At 41.0% G+C, this 22,480-nt stretch overlaps 1 protein-coding gene across 1 annotated transcript in view; it reads left to right on the top strand.

Annotated features, from left to right (window-relative positions):
• Positions 1-2,902: 2,902 nt before the first annotated feature.
• ZDHHC17 (zinc finger DHHC-type palmitoyltransferase 17) overlaps positions 2,903-22,480 on the top strand; it is a 306,091-nt gene continuing 286,513 nt past the window's right edge. Inside the window, exon 1 of the mRNA XM_053716763.1 lies at positions 2,903-3,043. Coding sequence (XP_053572738.1) covers positions 2,915-3,043 — 129 coding nt within the window. The 5' untranslated portion in view covers positions 2,903-2,914. The remainder of the gene's footprint in view (positions 3,044-22,480) is intronic.

The raw sequence follows: 22,480 nt of genomic DNA, 5'->3' as shown, positions 1-22,480 counted from the left end.
TTGGATTTTGCTGTACCTTTTTGGGTATCCCTTTGGTTCACCTTTGTCCTCTTCCTTTTTGGGATTTTGGTAATAGTAAGGGTTGTTTGGGGACCTACTGCTGGGCTACGGTTCTCCTGGAGGAGTGTTGGCTCAGTGAGTCTGTTTTGCGGTCTCTAGTTAGGCTTTTGGACTATCTGTGGGTCAGTGACCTTGGGGCATTTTCCTTCTAGTTTTTTGCCCAGCTCCGACGAAGCGGGGTTTGGTTGGGTTGTGGTTTTTTCAGACCTGGTACCCTCAGAATGGGCCGCCTATTGTATCCTCCCGTTTTTGCATTCAGTGTCCTCTATAGCTTGAGTATTGTTTTCCCAAAAGTAATGAATGCAGCTGTGAACTCTCTCCATTTATGAAGAAAAACTTAAATTATGCTTACCTGATAATTTTCTTTTCTTCAGATGGAAAGAGTCCACAGCTCCCCACCCCTTTTTGTTCTGTGGGGCGTATTATTTTTTATTATTCTGGCACCTTTTCACCCTGGTATTTCTTCTACTGTTCCTTGTTCCTCGGCAGAATGACTGGGGGTTGAGGGGAGTGGGAGGAGTATTTAAGCCTTTGGCTGGGGTGCCTTTGCCTCCTCCTGGTGGCCAGGTTCTTATTTCCCAAAATAAATGAATGCAGCTGTGGACTCTTTCCATCTGAAGAAAAGAAAATTATCAGGTAAGTATAATTTAAGTTTTCCAGCATGATGGATCACCTTGCCATAAAGGGAAAAGTAATAGCTAAGTGGCTTGGGGAACACAGCATGTAAATTTTGGGTCCATGGCCAGGTAACTCCCCAGACCTTAATCCCATTGAGAACTTGTGGTCAATCCTCAAGAGGCAGGTAAACAAACGTCCCCCCACAAATTCTGACAAACTCCAAGCATTGATTATGCAAATATTTATTCTTTGCATTAACTTAATGTAATTGTCAATAAAAGCCTTTGACACTTATGAAATGCTTGTAATTGTACGTCAGTATACCATCGTAACATCTGACAAAAAGATCTAAAAACACTGAAGCAGCAGACTTTGTAAAAATTCATATTTGTGTCATTCTCAAAGCTTTTGGCCAGGACTGTACATAAAGATGCATTGTTTCTTAGATAGTGCTAGCAGTGTGGCAACTTTCAAGGTGTTTTACTTAAAGTTAAAATGAATCCTAGCGTTTTACAAACGCTAGGATTGACTATTGAAACAAATAGAGGAGACTTTCATTCATGAAGTATAAGATACTTCATGTAGAAAGATCCTTTATTTGATTCAATCGATTGCCGTTTTTACCTGGTACAGCAGCCCACGGCTAAAATTTTTTTTGGCTTAGAGGTGATATTTTAACCTTTTAGCCAATAGCCATACGGTAAATCCGGCTTGGCGCCCATGAGAGCCCGATTTACCGCACGTCTATTGGCTAAGAGTTGAAAACGTCACCTCTTAGCCAAAACATTTTTTAGCTATGGGCTGCTGTAGCAGCTAAGAACGGCGATCGATTGAAACAAATAAAGGAGCTTTCTACATGAAGTATCTTATACTTCATGAATGAAAGTCCCCTTTATTTGTTTCAATAGTCAATCCTTGACTTTCACTTTAACACTTGTTTTGCTAATTTGTGGATTTTTAATCTGCTAAATTATGATTATGGAAGCATTCTTCTGTTTGAGAGCAGTCTCTCAATCCACCTACTTCACTCGCCTTTTTTATGATCATTGTATGATCTAAAGTTTTAAATGATTTATAGTTTAGTCTGAATCTGAGTTTTGTGAAGAGGTTCAGACTAGAGTATGCCTTTTCTCCTCCAGGTGTAGGTTTATTTATTGTTCTAATAGAAAGTATTTTTTTTTTGGAAGAAAATATGTAAGGTCTTTGTGGAGGACATAATTACGGATTACTTCCCTGGTTCTGTGATTCTGTTTCCATGTCCAATTCATTACGGAAAGGGGTTTTTCTTAGTTGATTAAATATTTTCTGTGTAGAACATTTGAGAAAGTAGGCTTTGTTATAGGGAGAACCTAATATAGATCTTAACGCTGTTGAACTTATAAAACAGGAAAGTTCTTTTCAAGACCTTCATCTTTAACGTCTCTGATAAATTTTAAGATTACCTGATGTACTTTTTTTCCTTTTATTATATTTTATTTTTTTAAACAATATGCTGTGATTTTGATTCCTCTATCTATGTTATCCTTTTGACATATTAACGGGAGCTTTTCTTATTCATCCATTCCTTGATGAAAAACAAACCAAGTATGTTTGCTTTCTTAGAATTTTGGAATCTCAGGCCTTCACATTAAGAGAAACATTTCATGAGGTTTCATGAGAAAGTGCTAATAAAATCAGTGTTTCTGCGTAAGTTTACCAAATAGCAAATTTATATGAGCACATTGAATAATGCTCACAACAAAAGTTCACTTTCTTTAAAAGAGACCCATTTATCTATTTTTTTATTTTTTTTATTTTATTTTTATTCATGTAAAGCTGATGCAACATTTGGACAAATAATCATATTTTAGTGTCGTATGCTTTTGTCTTATATTTGGTGTTGGTCTTTATAAACCTGGAGATATAGCCATTTTAGTTATAAAGACATTGCTTTCCCCAGAGTAGAGGGGATTTTCTATCCACGATTGAAGTAACTTTAAAATCAAATTTAACTCTCACTACTACTTGTTTCATTACCGTAATACAGTGATATAAAAAGTCAATTATTGTAAATTCACATATGCTCCTCATTTCTTGACAAAGCTATTAAAAACCCTACAGTGTCCAAACATCCTGGAGGAGAAATATGGGTGTAGATTTAGATTGCTTTAGGCTATTTTATTTGTGAATGGTTTTCTTTCCTGGCACAAATATTTGTATTCACATATTTGTTGTATTTAGACAGGGGCATTTATCAATGGTGGTTCAACTGATGAAGTATGGTGCGGACCCTTCTCTCATCGATGGTGAAGGCTGCAGCTGCATTCATTTGGCTGCTCAGTTTGGACACACATCTATCGTTGCATATCTCATAGCCAAGGGACAGGTACAGCTTTTCACAATTATTGTTAAATTGTTTTTATTCTGTTATACAGCTATGTGCTGATGTTTAAAGGGATTTTAAATAGTATGAGATTGTAATATAAAATGCTTAAATATGTGTAGTTTTAGAAATTTTGCAATATACTTTTTTGTTTTTATTTTGTTTCCTTTTCCTGTAATTTAACACTGAAAACTTTTGGTTTTCTACATTCTACTAACTAATGGGTGCAGCCATGTTTGAACAGGCTGCTGTCTCACTCTCCTGCTGAGAACAACTAGGACAGATGTAAAACAGGCAAAAAAAGAGACTGCCCAAACAAGGCTATGTGGGACATAGGGTTATCTAACAGGGTCTCCACAGAGTCTTGTTTGTACAAACTTTTATAGCCTGATTTATATCTGTCCCTAAATGTTTTCAGCAGAACACAGAGATACATAGAAAACTAGTTCTAACAGTACGTCATGTCTTAGTTACTGAGCCAAAAGAAAATTGCATCGTATACTAGCACAAACACCTATTATATAATAATTTTCTATTAAATCTAAGCAAATAAAATTTTTATTAAAAATTCAGATAAAAACCGCAAAGAGGGGAAGCCTTTACCATACTGTAAATATTAAAAACTCTACACTGTTTCATAAAGATGTATTTAGATTAGCCATTATTGATTAAATATATATTTCTATTATTACTTAGAAGATAAGGAAATATTTTTGTATTGAAATAAATTCTGTTATTTCCCAGTCAGAAGTTCCCAGATTAGAATTGAATATTCACATATACTGTAATATTTACAAATCCCCCTTTCTCCTACAAAGCAACTGTAAATAGGTCTTCAATTAATGGAACAAAATCACAGTGAGAAAATTAAAAATGGAAAAAGACCACTGAAATAAAAATAAATATATATGATATATAGATTTCTACTACTTCACTATCTATCTTTTACATTGAGTGGAAACTCAAAATTCCCCATCTAGGGAACCAAAAGCATTTGGGGGCCACCCCTTCCCCCTCCTCTGATGTAATCAGAGCTTGTGTATCATGCCAGGTGAGTTTGGGATGTTTTATGTTTGCCAACTCTGAGTTATTGTGGACCTCTGTTGTTTACTTGCGCGTACAGGCTTGCAATATGTATTAAAATCTCTATAAATCAGAGTGATTCCAATGAAAAAAAGGAAAAAATGGTGCAACATGAATATCCAAATGATTGTGTCAAAACAATGTGTTTAAAAGTGTGTCCCAATATATGTCCAAGCAACCTGGAAAGGTATATAAAATATAAAAATATGAGTGGATTATCCTGAAAATGAGTTAAAAAAATTATCAAAATTAATATATATCTGTGTGTCTGTGTGTGAAATAAAAATTGTGAATGGGTTTGAGGTTGAGTGAGTGATATCTTCGGGTGTCTTCAAAGGAAGATAAGCAAAAAAAGAAAAACATAGTGCAGAATATCTCTGTTGGGAAGCGCAAAAAATCTGCTTACCAGATATCTTTGGTACAGTACTATACTGTAGCTTTTGCTATAGTCAACGCGTTTCAGCCCTTCAATATAGGGCCCTTTTCGAGACTAAATGCCAATGTAGTGTCTATAAAAACTGTATGTGATCCAATCGGATCTCTTTCTGAACTTAAATGGCGCCAAAAAATACCATCTACTTCCTGTTGTGGCCATGACTGGATTTCCGGATTTTAAGATATTAAAGGGGCGTGAAACACGATTTTTTTAGTAAACAACTTTCCAATTTACTTCGGTTATCAATTTTGCTTCATTCTCTTGGTATTCTTTATTGAAGGAGAAGCAACGAACTACTAAGAGCTAGCTGAACACATTGGTTAACTAATCAAAAGAGGAATATATGTGTAATCACCAATCAGCTACCAACCACTTTGAATACCAAGATATGCTTTTCAACAAGGGACACAAAGTGAAACGAAACAAATGAGATGAAATAAATTGGAAAGTTGTTTAAAATAGTATGTTCTATCTGAATCAAAGAAGAAAGATGAGTTTCATATCCCTTTTTAACTGGGTTTTACTACTTATAGACTTTATAGCTATCAATATTAATTTATATATTTTTCAGCATATTTCCACAATTTGTTATCTGATGATCCTTTAAAGGGACATTAAACACTTTGAGATAGTAATATAAATTGATAAATTGTATATAATAAAACAACTCTGCAATATACTTTCATTATTTAGTTTGTCCTCTTTGCCTGTAATTCCATTCTGAAATTGTGAGCTTTTCAGTTCCTGTTAGAAATGGAAGTGCAGAACACTGTTAAATCCAGTACAACCATTGGCTGCACACTCTAGTGACCTATTTATAACTGACCCTAATTGGCCACAGCAGAGAAGGTAACACAAGTTACAACATGGCAGCTCCCAGTGTTTTATAGACACTAAAACTTTACACTTATTTTGTCACTACTTAAACAACTAATGAAACTTTAAAAAATACATCTACATGTTAGTCATGTACTAATCTTTTGTTTGAATGCATCATTCTATCTAGCATGTATTTAGTGTTTAATGTCCCTTTAAGGTAGCATCAAAAAGTGTTGGATTGATTAAAAAAATCTTTAAAAGAGACAGTTTACCCAAAACATTTCTCTCCTTTAAATTTTTCCCAATGATGCATTTTACCTGCTGGAGTGTATCAAATTGTTACAAATAGCTCCTTTACCCTTATTTCGGCATTTGAAATAGCTGATTTAGCTGGTGGTATCCCCACCTATACTGAAAGTTTCTGGACTTAAGTCCAGGCTATTGACAAGCCTAAGTAAACACAGCCAGCAGATGAAATTACAATCCCGGTGGGCTGTAGAAGAGATAACTAACAAAATAAATTTCCATTGTTGGCAAAAAGAAAAAATACTGGCACTGCGAAAGGTATATGATAAGGAAAAGAACCCTCCAGTAATACTAAATGGGTTCGGTGCTACTCCTTTAAAATATTAATATAGCAAAGAAAGAAGGGGGAAGTTGGGGGCTAAATAGCACTCACTCCTTAAAGGGACACTGAACCCAATTTTTTTGTTGCGATTCAGATAGAGCATGAAATTTTAAGCAACTTTCTAATTTACTGCTATTATCAAATTTTCTTTATACTCTTGGTATCTCTATTTGAAATGCAAGAGTGTAAGTTTAGATGCCAGCCCATTTTTGGTGAACAACCTTGGTTGTCCTTGCTGATTGGTGGATAAAAAAGTGCTGTCCAGAGGTCTATACCAAGAAAAAAGCTTAGATGCCTTCTTTTTCAAATAAAGATAGCAAGAGAACGAAGAAAAATTGATCAAAGGAGTAAATTAGAAAGTTGCTTAAAATTGCATGCTCTATCTGAATCGCGAAATAATTGTTTTTTTTTGGGTGCAGTGTCCCTTTAACAAGGGTTATTGAAAACACCCTATACTCCAACCCTACCGCATATGTGAGAGCGATTGGTCACCAATCTCGCACTTTCAACATCTTAAATGGCACTCGGCAGGGGTGCCCATTTTCGCCTCTGCTCTTCGCCATATGCATAGAGCCACTAGCAGAGTATATTCGCGGGGAAGCTGGGGTTAGAGGTCTCGAGATAGGGGGGAAAATCCCACAAAATAACACTATTCGCAGATGATGTCCTTCTGACCCTAACTAAGCCGACTATTTCCCTACCCATGGTCTATGACATCCTGAACAAGTGCTCCACGGTTTCGGGATACAAGATCAATGCGGATAAGTGCGAAGCCCTCCCCATCGCTCTCCCTAGGCCCACTATCAAACTACTAGAGATTAATTTCGATTTCTCATGGGTATATGAACACGTGAAATATTTGGGGGTTAGGTTGACACCAGATTTTGACAAACTTTACAAAGCCAACTATCTCCCTCTGTACAAGTCTATAAAACAGGATATCACGAAGTGGCAACAGTATAGTTTTTCGTGGTATGGGAGACTATCATCAATCAAAATGAATATTTTACCCAGACTCCTTTACCTTTTTAGAAAATTGCCGATTGAAGTCCCCAATAAAGATTTAGATATTATCCAGTCTAAACTAGTTTCTTTTCTAAGGGGAGGTAGACATGCCAGAATACCCGAACTCATACTCAAGAGACACCGACAATTAGGAGGGGTAGGGCTCCCCAATTTAAAGGACTATTACCAGGCTGCCAGACTCACTCAGACAGCGACGCTAGGGAGACGAGACTGTGATATTGTATGGCCTACCTTAGAGGCTACCATGGGGGGACTTAGCTCGCCAGACGATGTGCTATGGAGGAAGGAGGCGCTGAGGGCCGCTAAAGGTTTTATACCACATGCACTACTGATCTCTGGCCGACAGTGGCATAAATCAATAAACTCTCACAAGTTGGTGTCACAATACACTCTAGAAAGGCCGTTAAAATACATAATCCCGGGAGATTGCCACACACATATAGACAAATGGGAGAACAAGGGCCTATACAGAGTGGCAGATTTCCTACAACAAGGCTCTATGGTCACATTCACACAGCTACAAGGAAAACTAGAACCATTTTCCCTGCAGTGGTTTATATATTTGCAGATCTCCTCAGCTATTCACTCTTACACTTTTGGTGGGAGGGAAAACCAATCCACGACGCTAGGAAGGCAATGTAGCGCACAACACAGACCCAAGCAAGCTATTTCGCATATGTATCAAGCTTTACAATCAGCTAGAATAAAGAATAAACTGCCCATTGTTAGTAGGTGGGAGAGAGACTTGAACATTGACCTAAAAATAGAGGACTGGCACACTATAACATACGAGACAAGTAGAGGTTTGCTGAGTGCAGATCTCAGAGAAAATAGCCTAAAATCGGTGTTTCGTTGGTACATGACCCCTGAGAGAATGGCGCAATCTATCAAAGGAGACTCCAACCTCTGTTATAGAGGGTGTAAGGCCAAAGGTACATACATACACATGTGGTGGGAATGCCCCAAAGTTAAAAATATATGGGATCGGATTTCAGACCTCTTATCTAACTTGGTTGGGGACCAAATCACTGTCAGCGCCCCACAAGCTTTACTAAATACTAAAACTACAACAACTCCCACATAAACACTTTTTTCAGAATAATCTTCACTACAGTCTTGACCTCAATAGCCAAACACTGGAAGACAGGGGTACCAACATGGTCAGAGATTATCAACAAACTTGCCGGAGTGTACGCTATGCATGAGACAGCAGCCCATTTACAAGATGGACACCTTTAGCAGAATCTGGTTCTATTGGATAATGGGGGGAGTTAATAATGGCCTCTGCTAAACCATAAAATAAGGCGAGATGGGGAGGTCGCGTTAGACAGGAACCATAGCATAATTAGGAACATAACCGAGATATCCAGAGTTAAGAGATCGAAAGCAGAGTATACAGCAATCTGACAGGTTTATTGTTGTTATTGTTGATTTTTTTTTTTCTTTCTGTTTTGGTATTGTTTTTTATAAAAAAGAAGAGTGCAAATGAACTGCCGGGGGCCCAGCTATGGGTCGGGTCCTTTGTTTTCCTTTACACATTTATTTGATATGTAACATTGCTGTACCCGATGTAGGGTGGGTCAACGGTGGCCAAGACTTATACTATGTATGTTTTTTTTAATGTTATCACATTTTGCACCCAATAAAAATCATTTCAACTAACAAGGGTTATTGAAAGTTAAAACACTAACCACCCTGAACACATATAACACCACCATGGTGGTTCACTGTTTTATCCCATGCAATAATAAAGTTAGTGTTTTAACTTTCAATAACCCTTGTTAAGGAGCGAGTGCTATTTAGCTCCTAACTTCCCCCTTCTCTCTTTGCTATATTAATTTTCCATTGTTCCCTCTAAGTATTGAGCTTTGGTTTACAAACCGATATAAGATAAGGGAGCAAATCTGTGTACACAAAGTGATAACATAAGATCTCATTTTACCTGCAAGCTCAACCCATTTTAATAGGCTATGTTTTCAAAACACAAAACCAGCTATTTTCTTCTTAATATAAGGAGAGTCCACTGCTTCATTCTTTACTGATGGGGAAATACTGAACCTGGCCACCAGGAGGAGGCAAAGACACACCCCAGCCAAAGGCTTAAATGCCTCTCCCACTTACCCTAGCCTCCAGTCATTCTTTGTCACAGGAAGACGGCCTAGAAGTGTCAGAACATTTTGGAGTTGTTCCTCAAGAGGGATATATGCCTTTGGTTATGGAACCATGGTTTTAAGTAGTCTTCTCAGCCTCTCAGTGAGAGCATTGACGAAAGTTAGTCTGGAGATGCAGGAAGAGTCTTTCTGCGAACCCATCCAGACTGCCTGCTAACAGCTCCTTAAGCAACCAGTGTTGAAGAGTTTCACTGTCTGCTTTCTTCACTCAAGTCCATATCAGGAGCGATGCTACAAGACTGTCACACTTGAGAGGCTGTGTTTCTGTTCCACAGCAGCGATTCTGGTAAGATCGTTTCAATTTTTTCTTATGTTGAAATTGATGAAGACAGGGACACAGTGTGACTCCTTTTATCTTTATAGATTTGTGGGTTAATATCTCCTGAGGGAGGTTATTGAACAGTGGGGATTAATCAAATGTGTTATTTATGTGTGAGATTTATTTTGGGCTTATAGACCGTTATGCGGTAACGGAACATACTTGTGTTTTACGTTCACTTTGAACGCTGCGCAGCTTGTAGCTTGGCGCACTTTTTCTCATAGTAGGGGCCGTCCTGCATTGCGCACTACGTGACCGGGTGTGGTCACACTTTCGTTTTTCTCTTTCCTGACCAAGCTAGCTGTCGGAGAGGTCGCTTCTTCTCTGGTTGCCTGGGTCTAGGAGGTGGTGAGTGCCCCAGTTATTAGGGGTATAAAAGTGCCGAATTTTGTGAGAAATAAAAAGTGCATTTATTTCTATCCTACTGTTGTTAGCGCAAGCTATGGAGGATCCTGATATGCTTGAGGGTACTCCCTCTATGCCTGTCTATATTGTGAGGAGGCCTTGGTATGCCCGCCCTCTCAACTATGTTCCATATGCATCAACAAGGTTATTATGTCTAAGAAGGTTAGCCCCTTTAGTACGATGGAGCAGTTGCAATATTCTGACTACAATTTCTTGCAGTTAGTATTGCTTGGATGAAATATATGACAAGAAATAGTCTATCCGCTATTAAATGTGGATGTGTAGCTAAGTATAATTATCTGCTAATTATTAACTGAAATAAGCAGAATACAATTCACTTAGCATTTGATAGAGTAGTTTAGCAAGGTAGTAATGAATATCAACAGGTCAAAAGAGTTCTGTTTAGAAACAGCAGGCTCAGAGTTAACTTGATTTGCTTGAGGTGCTAATTTGAAAACTGGTAAGAGAAATGTGTTCAGAGCAGTGCAAGCAGTGAATTAACTGAATAGCAATTCGTTAATATGGTAAATCAGCTATACAGTATGTAGGCAAACAGGTTCACAGTATGCAAGTGTTAGCAATAATCTTGGTAGTTAATACAAGGCAGTTCATTTGTTTGCATAAAATCAAATAAGTGTTATTCCTAATTGCAGAGAGTAGGTAGCGGATTCACAGCTAGATATGAAATAGTGGTAATACAAAAGTTCAAAAGTCACTTCAATATTCACAGAATACTTGCTGTTATTAGATGGAAGAATTAGGGAGAATTCCTGCAGCAGTTTATTCCAGATAGCCGAATCTTCCAGAAGAGTGTAGATGAGGAGGCTGTGAATAAGCAGGTTAAGTGCAACAGGTAAGAGGAGTTAAATACACTGTAGTAACTTAATCTTTAGACCAACAATTCCTTAGGTTTAACAGGAGAGTGTATACAGCTTGAGAATAATCAAGCAATTAGCTAAGCTTGCAGCTGTCCTAAATAGTGTCATGCAGAGAGGTGGGTGGAGTTATGGTTTTAAAGTTAGAGAGATATGACAGCGGTCCACCTCTGAGGACTCTCAGTCCAGTGAGGTGCATAGTTGCATACCCATCAATCATCTCCATTGTCACATGCAGCTTCCCATAGCACGCCTTTTATCATTAGACTTTACTGTGCAGTTAAAGACGGCGCTGTCTGAGGCCTTTAGTGCTCTACCTCGCCCTGCTAAGCGCAAGCAAAAGGTTAAACATAGCTCGGTACAGGGGGCATCCAGTGATTTGCTTGATTTGTCTGGCTTTCAAGTATCCCAGAATGGGTCACACTCCTGAGTCGTCGAGGGTGAAATTTCTGGATCGGAGTCTGCTACCTCTAGGCCTCCGACTGCGGAGGAACCAGCCTTTAGATTTAAGATTGAACACTTACGTTTTCTTCTAAAGGAGGTTCTCGACTGAGGTTCCAGAGGCCAAGTTGCCTGATGAGCCTTTGATCCCTAAATTAGACAAAGTGTACGAGGACAGGGTAGCCCCGCTAACTTTTCCTGTACCTTTTTAAAAATGGCGAATATTATTAAAATCAAATGGGATAGAATTGGATCTTCCTTTTCCCCTTCGGCTGCCTTTAAAAAATTATTCCCGGTCGTGGACTCTCAGCTGGGGTTGTGGGGTTCCGTCCCTAAGGTGGATGGTGCTATCTCCATGTTAGCTAAGCGTACTACTATCCCTCTAGAGGATAGCTAGTCTTTCAGAGAGGAGATGTATAAAAAGATGGAAACTTTTCTAAGAAAAATGTTTCAGCATACGGGTTATTTATTTCAACCGACAGCGGAGGTTCTCTCGGGTTGTTGGAGCTGTGGCCTACTGGTGCGACTCCTTAATGGAATTGATCGAGGTGGAGGGTCCCCTCGACATTATCCAAGACAGAATTAAGGCTTTGAGAATGGCTAATTCTTTTATCTGTGATGCAAACATGCAGATTATTCGCCTGAATGCTAAAATCGCTAGTTTATCAGTGCAGACACGTCGGGCGCTCTGGCTGAGGTCCTGGTCTGCGGACATGACTTCTAAGTCTAGACTACTTTCCCTCCCTTTTAAGGGAAAGATTTGATTTGGTTACAGAGGGCAAGGGTGCCTTCCTACCGCAGGATAAAAAGAACAAATCAAAGGGACAAGGATCTAATTTTCGTTCCTTTCATTCTGAAAAGTCCCAACGTCTTATCTTTTTATTAAAGTAAGTTATTACTTACCACTTGCTGCCTGTCTTTCTATTTTTCATTCCTTAAATTCTGTTTTTTTTTTTGGACCATTGAGAGTTCCTGATCGGCTGGAGTTTTAAGTCTACTGGGTGACCATATTGATCCCAGCTTGCCTCTACAGCACCAATGGAGGTGCTCTACCAAATGTGAGTGGATATAATACTTGCCATATATTCTGTTCCAACGGTACTAGGCCATATAGGCACCCTCTTGTGCTTTATACCACCCTCTACAGCAGTGTTTTTCAAGTGTGCCGTGAGAGATCCTAAGGTGTGCCGCGGCAGACTGACAACAGTGCGGGGGTGTCCCTCTTTCAAATTTTGAAATATTGGGAGGTATGTGACAGGCTCATCAGGCATTTACAACCATGGCATTGACATTCATTCACAGACAATCATTATGATTGTTTGTGAATGAATGTCAATATGTCATGTATAGTTTGTAGGAGGCATGACAGTACAGTACAGTACAGTATGTATGTATGTATGTATATATATATATTTCTCCAACATAGGTGTGTCCGGTCCACGGCGTCATCCTTACTTGTGGGATATTCTCTTCCCCAACAGGAAATGGCAAAGAGCCCAGCAAAGCTGGTCACATGATCCCTCCTAGGCTCCGCCTACCCCAGTCATTCTCTTTGCCGTTGTACAGGCAACATCTCCACGGAGATGGCTTAGAGTTTTTTAGTGTTTAACTGTAGTTTTTATTATTCAATCAAGAGTTTGTTATTTTAAAATAGTGCTGGTATGTACTATTTACTCAGAAACAGAAAAGAGATGAAGATTTCTGTTTGTATGAGGAAAATGATTTTAGCACCGTAACTAAAATCCATGGCTGTTCCACACAGGACTGTTGAGAGCAATTAACTTCAGTTGGGGGAACAGTGTGCAGTCTCTTACTGCTTGAGGTATGACACATTCTAACAAGACGATGTAATGCTGGAAGCTGTCATTTTCCCTATGGGATCCGGTAAGCCATGTTTATTAAGATAGTAAATAAGGGCTTCACAAGGGCTTATTAAGACTGTAGACTTTTTCTGGGCTAAATCGATTCATTATTAACACATATTTAGCCTTGAGGAATCATTTATTCTGGGTATTTTGATATGATTATATCGGCAGGCACTGTTTTTGACACCTTATTCTTTAGGGGCTTTCCCTAATCATAGTCAGAGCCTCATTTTCGCGCCGGTATGGCGCACTTGTTTTTGAGGACAGCATGGCATGCAGCTGCATGTGTGTGGAGCTCTGATACATAGAAAAGCCTTTCTGAAGGCATCATTTGGTATCGTATTCCCCTTTGGGCTTGGTTGGGTCTCAGCAAAGCAGATTCCAGGGACTGTAAAGGGGTTAAATATAAAAACGGCTCCGGTTCCGTTATTTTAAGGGTTAAAGCTTCCAAATTTGGTGTGCAATACTTTTAAGGCTTTAAGACACTGTGGTGAAATTTTGGTGAATTTTGAACAATTCCTTCATACTTTTTCGCAATTGCAGTAATAAAGTGTGTTTAGTTTAAAATTTAAAGTGACAGTAACGGTTTTATTTTAAAACGTTTTTTGTGCTTTGTTATCAAGTTTATGCCTGTTTAACATGTCTGAACTACCAGATAGATTGTGTTCTGACTGTGGGGAAACCAAGGTTCCTTCTCATTTAACTATATGTATTTTATGTCATAAAAAAATTTAGTAAAAATGATGCCCAAGATGATTCCTCAAGTGAGGGGAGTAAGCATGGTACTGCATCATCCCCTACTTCGTCTACACCAGTCTTGCCCATACAGGAGGCCCCTAGTACATCTAGTGCGCCAATACTCCTTACTATGCAACATTTAACGGCTGTAATGGATAATTCTATCAAAAACATTTTAGCCAATATGCCCACTTATCAGCGAAAGCGCGACTGCTCTGTTTTAGAAAATTCTGTAGAGCATGAGAACGCTGATGATATGGTTTCTGAAGGGCCCCTACACCAGTCTGAGGGGGCCAGGGAGGTTTTGTCTGAGGGAGAAATTTCAGATTCAGGAAACATTTCTCAACAAGCTGAACCTGATGTGATTAATTTTAAATTTAAGTTGGAACATCTCCGCGCTCTGCTTAAGGAGGTGTTATCCAATTTGGATGATTGTGATTATCTGGTCATTCCAGAACCACTATGTAAAATGGAAAAGTTCTTAGAGGCCCCGGGGCCCCCCGAAGCTTTTCCTATATCCAAGCGGGTGGCGTACATTGTTAGTAAAGAATGGGACAGGCCCGGTATACCTTTAGTACCTCCCCCCATATTTATAAAATTGTTTTCCTATAGTCGACCCCAGAAAGGACTGATGGCAGACAGTCCCCAAGGTCGAGGGGGCGGTTTCTACTCTACACAAGCGCGCCACTATACCCATAGAAGATAGTTGTGCTTTCCAAGATCCTATGGATAAAAAATTAGAAGGTCTGCTAAAGATGTTTGTTCAGCAAGGTTCCCTTCTACAACCAATTGCATGCATTGTCCCTGTCACTGCGGCCGCGTGTTTCTAGTTTGATGAGCTAGGAAAGGCGATTATTAGTAATTCTTCTTCTTATGAGGAGATTATGGACAGAATTCGTGCTCTTAAATTGGCTAATTCTTTCACCCTAGACGCCACCTTGCAATTGGCTAGGTTAGCGGCGAAAAAATTCTGGGTTTGCTATTGTGGCGCAGAGCGCTTTGGTTAAAATCTTGGGCAGCGGATGCGTCTTCCAAGAACAAATTGCTTGACATTCCTTTCAAGGGGAAAACACTCTTTGGCCCTGACTTGAAAGAGATTATCTCTGATATCACTGGGGGCAAGGGCCACGCCCTTCCTCAGGATAGGTCTTTTCAAGACCAAAAATAAACCTAAGTTTCGTCCCTTTCGCAGAAACGGATCAGCCCCAAGGGCTACGTCCTCTAAGCAGGAAGGTAATACTTCTCAAGCCAATCCAGCCTGGAGACCTATGCAAGGCTGGAACAAAGGAAAGCAGGCCAGGAAACCTGCCACTGCTACCAAGACAGCATGAAATGCGGGCCCCCGATCCGGGACCGGATCTGGTGGGGGGCAGACTCTCTCTCTTCGCTCAGGCTGGGGCAAGAGATGTTCTGGATCCTTGGGCGCTAGAAATAGTCTCCCAAGGTTATTCTCTGGAGTTCAAGGGGCTTCCTCCAAGGGGGAGGTTCCACAGGTCTCAGTTGTCTTCAGACCACATAAGAAGACAGGCATTCTTACATTGGGTAGAAGACCTGCTAAAAATGGGAGTGATTCATCCTGTTCCATTAGGAGAACAAGGGATGGGGTTCTACTCCAATCTGTTCATAGTTCCCAAAAAAGAGGGAACGTTCAGACCAATCTTAGATCTCAAGATCTTGAACAAGTTTCTCAAGGTTCCATCGTTCAAGATGGAAACCATTCGAACACTTCTTCCTTCCATCCAGGAAGGTCAATTCATGACCAAGGTGGATTTCAAGGATGCGTATCTACATATTCCTATCCACAAGGAACATCATCGGTTCCTAAGGTTTGCATTCCTGGACAAGCATTTCCAGTTCGTGGCGTTTTCTTTCGGATTAGCCACTGCTCCTAGGATTTTCTCATAGGTACTAGGGTCCCTACTGGCGGTGCTAAGACCAAGGGGCATTGCTGTAGTACCTTACTTGGACGACATTCTGATTCGAGCGTCGTCCCTTCCTCAAGTAAAGGCTCACACGGACATTGTCCTGGCCTTTCTCAGATCTCACGGATGGAAAGTGAACGTGGAAAAGAGTTCTCTATCTCCGTCAACGAGGGTTCCCTTCTTGGGAACTATAATAGACTCCTTAGAAATGAGGATTTTTCTGACAGAAGCCAGAAAAACAAAACTTCTAGACTCTTGTCGGATACTTCATTCCGTTCCTCTTCCTTCCATAGCGCAGTGCATGGAAGTGATAGGTTTGATGGTAGCGGCAATGGACATAGTTCCTTTTGTGCGCATTCATCTAAGACCATTACAACTGTTCATGCTCAGTCAGTGGAATGGGGACTATTCAGACTTGTCTCCGAAGATACAAGTAAATCAGAGGACCAGAGACTCATTCCGTTGGTGGCTGTCCCTGGACAACCTGTCACAAGGGATGACCTTCCGCAGACCAGAGTGGGTCATTGTCACGACCGACGCCAGTCTGATGGGCTGGGGCGCGGTCTGGGGATCCCTGAAAGCTCAGGGTCTTTGGTCTCGGGTAGAATCTCTTCTACCGATAAATATTCTGGAACTGAGAGCGATATTCAATGCTCTCAAAGCTTGGCCTCAGCTAGCGAGGGCCAAGTTCATACATCAACCATCAGGGGGGAACAAGGAGTTCCCTAGCGATGGAAGAAGTGACCAAAATCATTCTATGGGCGGAGTCTCACTCCTGCCACCTGTCTGCTATCCACATCCCAGGAGTGGAAAATTGGGAAGCGGATTTTCTGAGTCGTCAGACATTGCATCCGGGGGAGTGGGAACTCCATCCGGAAATCTTTGCCCAAGTCACTCAACCGTGGGGCATTCCAGACATGGATCTGATGGCCTCTCGTCAGAACTTCAGAGTTCCTTACTACGGGTACAGATCCAGGGATCCCAAGGCGGCTCTAGTGGATGCACTAGTAGCACCTTGGACCTTCAAACTAGCTTATGTGTTCCCGCCGTTTCCTCTCATCCCCAGGCTGGTAGCCAGGATCAATCAGGAGAGGGCGTCGGTGATTTTGATAGCTCCTGCGTGGCCACGCAGGACTTGGTATGCAGATCTGGTGAATATGTCATCGGCTCCACCATGGAAGCTACCTTTGAGACGAGACCTTCTTGTTCTAGGTCCGTTCGACCCACTCCAGCTGACTGCTTGGAGATTGAACGCTTGATCTTATCAAAGCGAGGGTTCTCAGATTCTGTTATTAATACTCTTGTTCAGGCCTGAAAGCCTGTAACCAGAAAAATTACCACATAATTTGGTATATCTGTTGGTGTGAATCTGCAGGATTCCCTTGGGACAAGGTTAAGATTCCTAAGAGTCTATCCTTCCTTCGAGAAGGATTGGAAAAAGGATTATCTGCAAGTTCCTTGATGGGACAGATTTCTGCCTTGTCTGTGTTACTTCACAAAAAGCTGGCAGCTGTGCCAGATGTTCTAGCCTTTGTTCAGGCTCTGGTTAGAATCAAGCCTGTTTACAAAATTTTGACTCCTCCTTGGAGTCTCAACCTAGTTCTTTCAGTTCTTCAGGGGGTTCCGTTTGAACCCTTACATTCCGTTGATATTAAGTTATTATCTTGGAAAGTTTTGTTTTTGGTTGCAATTTCTTCTGCTAGAAGAGTTTCAGAATTATCTGCTCTGCAGTGTTCTTCTCCTTATCTGGTGTTCCATGCAGATAAGGTGGTTTTGCGTACTAAACCTGGTTTTCTTCCAAAAGTTGTTTCTAACAAAAACATTAACCAGGAGATAGTTGTGCCTTCTTTGTGTCCTAATCCAGTTTCAAAGAAGGAACGTTTGTTGCACAACTTGGATGTAGTTCGTGCTCTCAAATTTTACTTAGCAGCTACTAAGGATTTCAGACAAACTTTGTCTTTGTTTGTTGTTTATTCTGGTAAACGGAGAGGTCAAAAAGCAACTTCTACCTCTCTCTCCTTCTGGATTAAAAGCATTATCCGATTGGCTTATGAGACTGCCGGACGGCAGCCTCCTGAAAGAATCACAGCTCACTCCACTAGGGCTGTGGCTTCCACATGGGCCTTCAAGAACGAGGCTTCTGTTGATCAGATATGTAAGGCAGTGACTTGGTCTTCACTGCACACTTTTTCTAAATTTTACAAATTTGATACTTTTGCTTCTTCTGAGGCTATTTTTGGGAGAAAGGTTTTGCAAGCCGTGGTGCCTTCCATTTAGGTGACCTGATTTGCTCCCTCCCTTCATCCGTGTCCTAAAGCTTTGGTATTGGTTCCCACAAGTAAGGATGACGCCGTGGACCGGACACACCTATGTTGGAGAAAACAGAATTTATGTTTACCTGATAAATTACTTTCTCCAACGGTGTGTCCGGTCCACGGCCCGCCCTGGTTTTTTTAATCAGGTCTGATAATTTATTTTCTTTAACTACAGTCACCACGGTAACATATGGTTTCTCCTATGCAAATATTCCTCCTTAACGTCGGTCGAATGACTGGGGTAGGCGGAGCCTAGGAGGGATCATGTGACCAGCTTTGCTGGGCTCTTTGCCATTTCCTGTTGGGGAAGAGAATATCCCACAAGTAAGGATGACGCCGTGGACCGGACACACCGTTGGAGAAAGTAATTTATCAGGTAAACATAAATTCTGTTATATATGTGTGTGTGTGTATATATATATATATATATATATATATATATATACTGTATTAGGCTACAGTGTGTGATTTGCCGCAGGATTTTTTAATATAAAAACGTGTGCCACGGCAAAAAAAAGGTTGAAAATCACTGCTCTACAGGTCACTACACCATGATCAGAGACCAGTCTTCTGGGTGACTGTCAATTGATCCCAGACTGCTCCTACACCATTAGGGGTGTAAGACCAAATGTGAGTGAAACCATCACCTGTATTTTGAACTTAATTTCCCTACAATATTGGGCCATGTGGCGCTTCTGTTCTTCTCTTTTCACTGCATATTACTGACATCGTGGCCTTGATCCTCTACAGATAGCTGCCTTTCTGGAAATCCTCTTACATTTGTATTGCTTATGAATTTCTAAACATTGTGATTATTATTGTTTGCCGGAAGAGTTTATCAACAATTTAGTTTATTCTCTAATACACTATTGTATATTCACTTAAGATATTTAAATTATTATTGGTTGTCTATTATCACTTGTACCTACTTATTATTTTACACTATATTTCTTATCTTGTATATCTACACTCTACACTCTATTTCTCAAGGGCGCCCCTATCTTTTCTTTGCACAGTTCTGCATGCTGAGACAGTGGAACGGCGATCATTCGGAGCTGTCTCAACAGATTTCCTTAGACAACCGGTCGTGAGAATCGCTCCCTTGGTGTGTCTGTCCAGATAATCTGTCCCGAGGGACATCCTTTCTCAGACCATCCTGGGAGATTGCGACTACGGATGTGAGTCTCTCAGGTTGGGGAGCTGTTTGGGGTGCCAAAAAGGCACAGGGGCCTGTGGTCGCAGGAGGAACGCTCCCTCCCGATCAACATTTTGGAGCTTTGAGCAATCTATAATGCTCTGAACACTTGGCCTCTTCTGGGTTCGTCCCGTTTTATCAGATTATAATCAGGCAATATAAGCTTGGTGGCTTAAATCAACCATGGGGGGGGGGACAAGAAGCTCCCTAGCAATGAGGGAAGTTTCTTGGATTCTGGAGTGGGCTGAGGCCCACAGCTGTTAGCTGTCAGTGATCTATATTACAGGTGTGGACAACTGGGAAGCGGATTTTCTCAGCAGACAATCTTTTCATCCGGGGGAATGGTCCCGAAATGTTTGCGGAGATATGCTACAGGTGGGGGATGCCAGAGATGGATCTCATGGCATCTCGTCTCAATACCAAACTACCCAGATATGGGTCGAGGTCCAGGGACCCTCAGGCAGAGCTAATAGATGCATTAGTGATGCCTTGGAGGTTCAATCTAATCTACCTTTCTTCTATAAAGGTAAGACGAGTCCACGGATTCATACTTTACTTGTGGAATATTATCCTTCCCTACAGGAAGAGGCAAAGAGCACCACAGCAGAGCTGTCTATATAGCTCCTCCCTTAGCTCCACCCCCAGTCATTCTCTTTGCCTACTCTAAGTACTAGGAAGGGTAAAGTGAAAGAGGTGATAAAATATTATTAGTTTTTAATTTCTTCAAGCAAGAGTTCATTTTAAATGGTACCGGTGTGTACTATTTACTCTCAGGCAGCAGATGGATGAAGACTGCTGCCTGGAGGATGATGATCTTAGCATTTGTAACTAAAGTCCATTGCTGTTCCCACAGAGCCTGAGGAGTACAGGAAACTTCAGTGTGAGGAACGGTTTCATGCTATGCAGCAATGAGGTATGTTCAGTCATATTTTTCTGGAGAGACTGTGTATTTCAGAAAGGCTGACATTATACCCAGGAGGGTAAGGGTAAGCAGTAATCCTAGAGCTAAAAGAAGGGCATTACTTAGCTTGCATGTGGGGCCAATTACTAATATGGTTGACACTGAATGACAAATGTTTGTGAGCAAACGTTTTTTGTTGATTTGGGAGTGCTTTAACGTTTTTGTGGGCAATAAACGTTTTTGGGCAATTTTATTAGGGCACACATGGCTTAATTTTCGGGTCTTAGAACCCACATGGCTAGTTATAACCGCTCTGGTGCGGTTCTTTAAGGCTGAGGAAACATTGAGTGAGATGGGCGGGGCCTATTTTCGCGCCTCAGATGCGCAGTTAGTTTTGTCAATAAGCAGCAAGCTCTAACTCCTGAGGGCCCTGGTGTATGTTTTGGGCCAAATCGAATCTTTTACCCCACACTTTCGATCCTTGAGGGCAGGTAGGGCCACAGCAGGGCTGTGGCAAGGTGCTGAGTGTTTTTTTCCTGATCTGGGCCTATTTTCGATCCGGTTTGGAAATTAAGGGGTTAATTGTTTAAAAAAAAATTTGTGGTGCAATCTTAGCTACCTATAGTGTGTCTACATACAAAATTTTGAAAAAATTGGTGTATGTTTAAGCTGTTTTGCAGAACGTGTATGCTTTTTTTCTCTTAAAGGCGCAGTACCGTTTTTTAAGATTGTTATTTTTTTCACTAAATAAAGTGTTTTCATGCTTGTTTGTCGTCATTACTAGCCTGTTCAACATGTCTGACATTGAGGAAAGTCAATGTTCAATATGTTTAGAAGCCATCGTGGAACCTCCACTTAGAATGTGTCCCTCATGCACTGAAAGGTCAATAAATTGTGAAGAACATATTTTAGCTACTAAAAGTATGTCGCAGGATGATTCTCAGTCAGAAGAGAATCAGGTTATGTCATCTAATTCTCCCCAAGTGTCACAACCATTAGCGCCCGCACAAGCGACGCCAAGTATACTTCTAGTGCGTCTAATTCTTTCACCCTGCAAGATATGTCCGCAGTTATGAACACTAACCTCACAGAGGTTTTTAACTAAGCTGCCTGGGTTGCAGGGGAAGCGCAGCAGGTCTGGTGTGAGAACAAACGCTGAGCCCTCTGACGCTTTATTAGCCATATCCGATGTACAATCACAATGTTCTGAAGTGAGGGATTTGTTGGCTGAGGGAGAGATTTCTGACTTAGGAAATATGTTCCCTCAGACAGATTCAGATATGACGGCTTTTAAATTTAAACTAGAACCCCTCCGCTTATTGCTCAGGGAGGTTTTAGCGACTCTGGATTATTGTGACCCTATTGTAGTTCCAGAGAAATTGTTTAAAATGGACAGATTCCTAGAGGTTCCTGCCTACACTGATGTTTTTCCGGTCCCTAAGAGGATTTAGGAAATTGTTACTAAGAAGTGGGATAGACCAGGTATTCCATTCGCTCCCCCTCCTACTTTTAAGAAAATGTTTCCCATATCAGACGCCGTGCGGGACTCGTGGCAGAAGGTCCCTAAGGTGGAGGGAGCTATTTCTACCCTGGCTAAGCGTACAACTATACCTATTGAGGACAGTTGTGCTTTCAAAGATCCTATGGATAAAAAATTAAAGGGTCTCCTGAAGAAAATATTTGTTCATCAAGGTTTTCTTCTCCAACCTATAGCATGCATTGTTCCTGTAACTACTGCAGCGTCCTTTTGGTTCGAGGCTCTGGAAGAGGCTCTTCAGGTTGAGACTCCATTAGAGGATATTCTGGATAGAATTAGGGCTCTCGAGCTAGCTAATTCTTTCATTACAGATGCCGCTCTTCAATTGGCTAAATTAGCGGCAAAGAATTCAGGTTTTGCTATTTTAGCGCGTAGAGCGTTATGGCTTAAATCCTGGTCTGCTGATGTGTCATTAAAAGCTAAGCTTTTAGCCATCCCTTTCAAGGGTAAGACCCTATTCGGGCCTGAACTGAAAGAGATAATTTCAGACATCACTGGAGGGAAAGGCCATGCCCTGCCTCAGGATAAGACGAATAAGATGAGGACCAAACAAAATCATTTTCGTTCCTTTCGAAACTTTAAAGGTGGTCCCTCTTCCTCTACCCCTGCCGCAAAGCAAGAGGGGAATCTTGCTCAATCCAAGTCAGTCTGGAGACCTAACCAGACTTGGAACAAGGGTAAACAGGCCAAGAAGCCCGCTGCTGCCTCCAAGACAGCATGAAGGGGTAGCCCCCGATCCAGGGCCGGATCTAGTAGGGGGCAGA

The sequence above is a fragment of the Bombina bombina genome, chromosome 6, assembly GCF_027579735.1.
Source record: "Bombina bombina isolate aBomBom1 chromosome 6, aBomBom1.pri, whole genome shotgun sequence".
In the NCBI taxonomy this organism is placed as follows: Eukaryota; Metazoa; Chordata; class Amphibia; order Anura; family Bombinatoridae; genus Bombina; species Bombina bombina.
Note: the sequence above shows the minus strand (reverse complement) of the source record. Positions and strands in the feature narration are given on the sequence as shown.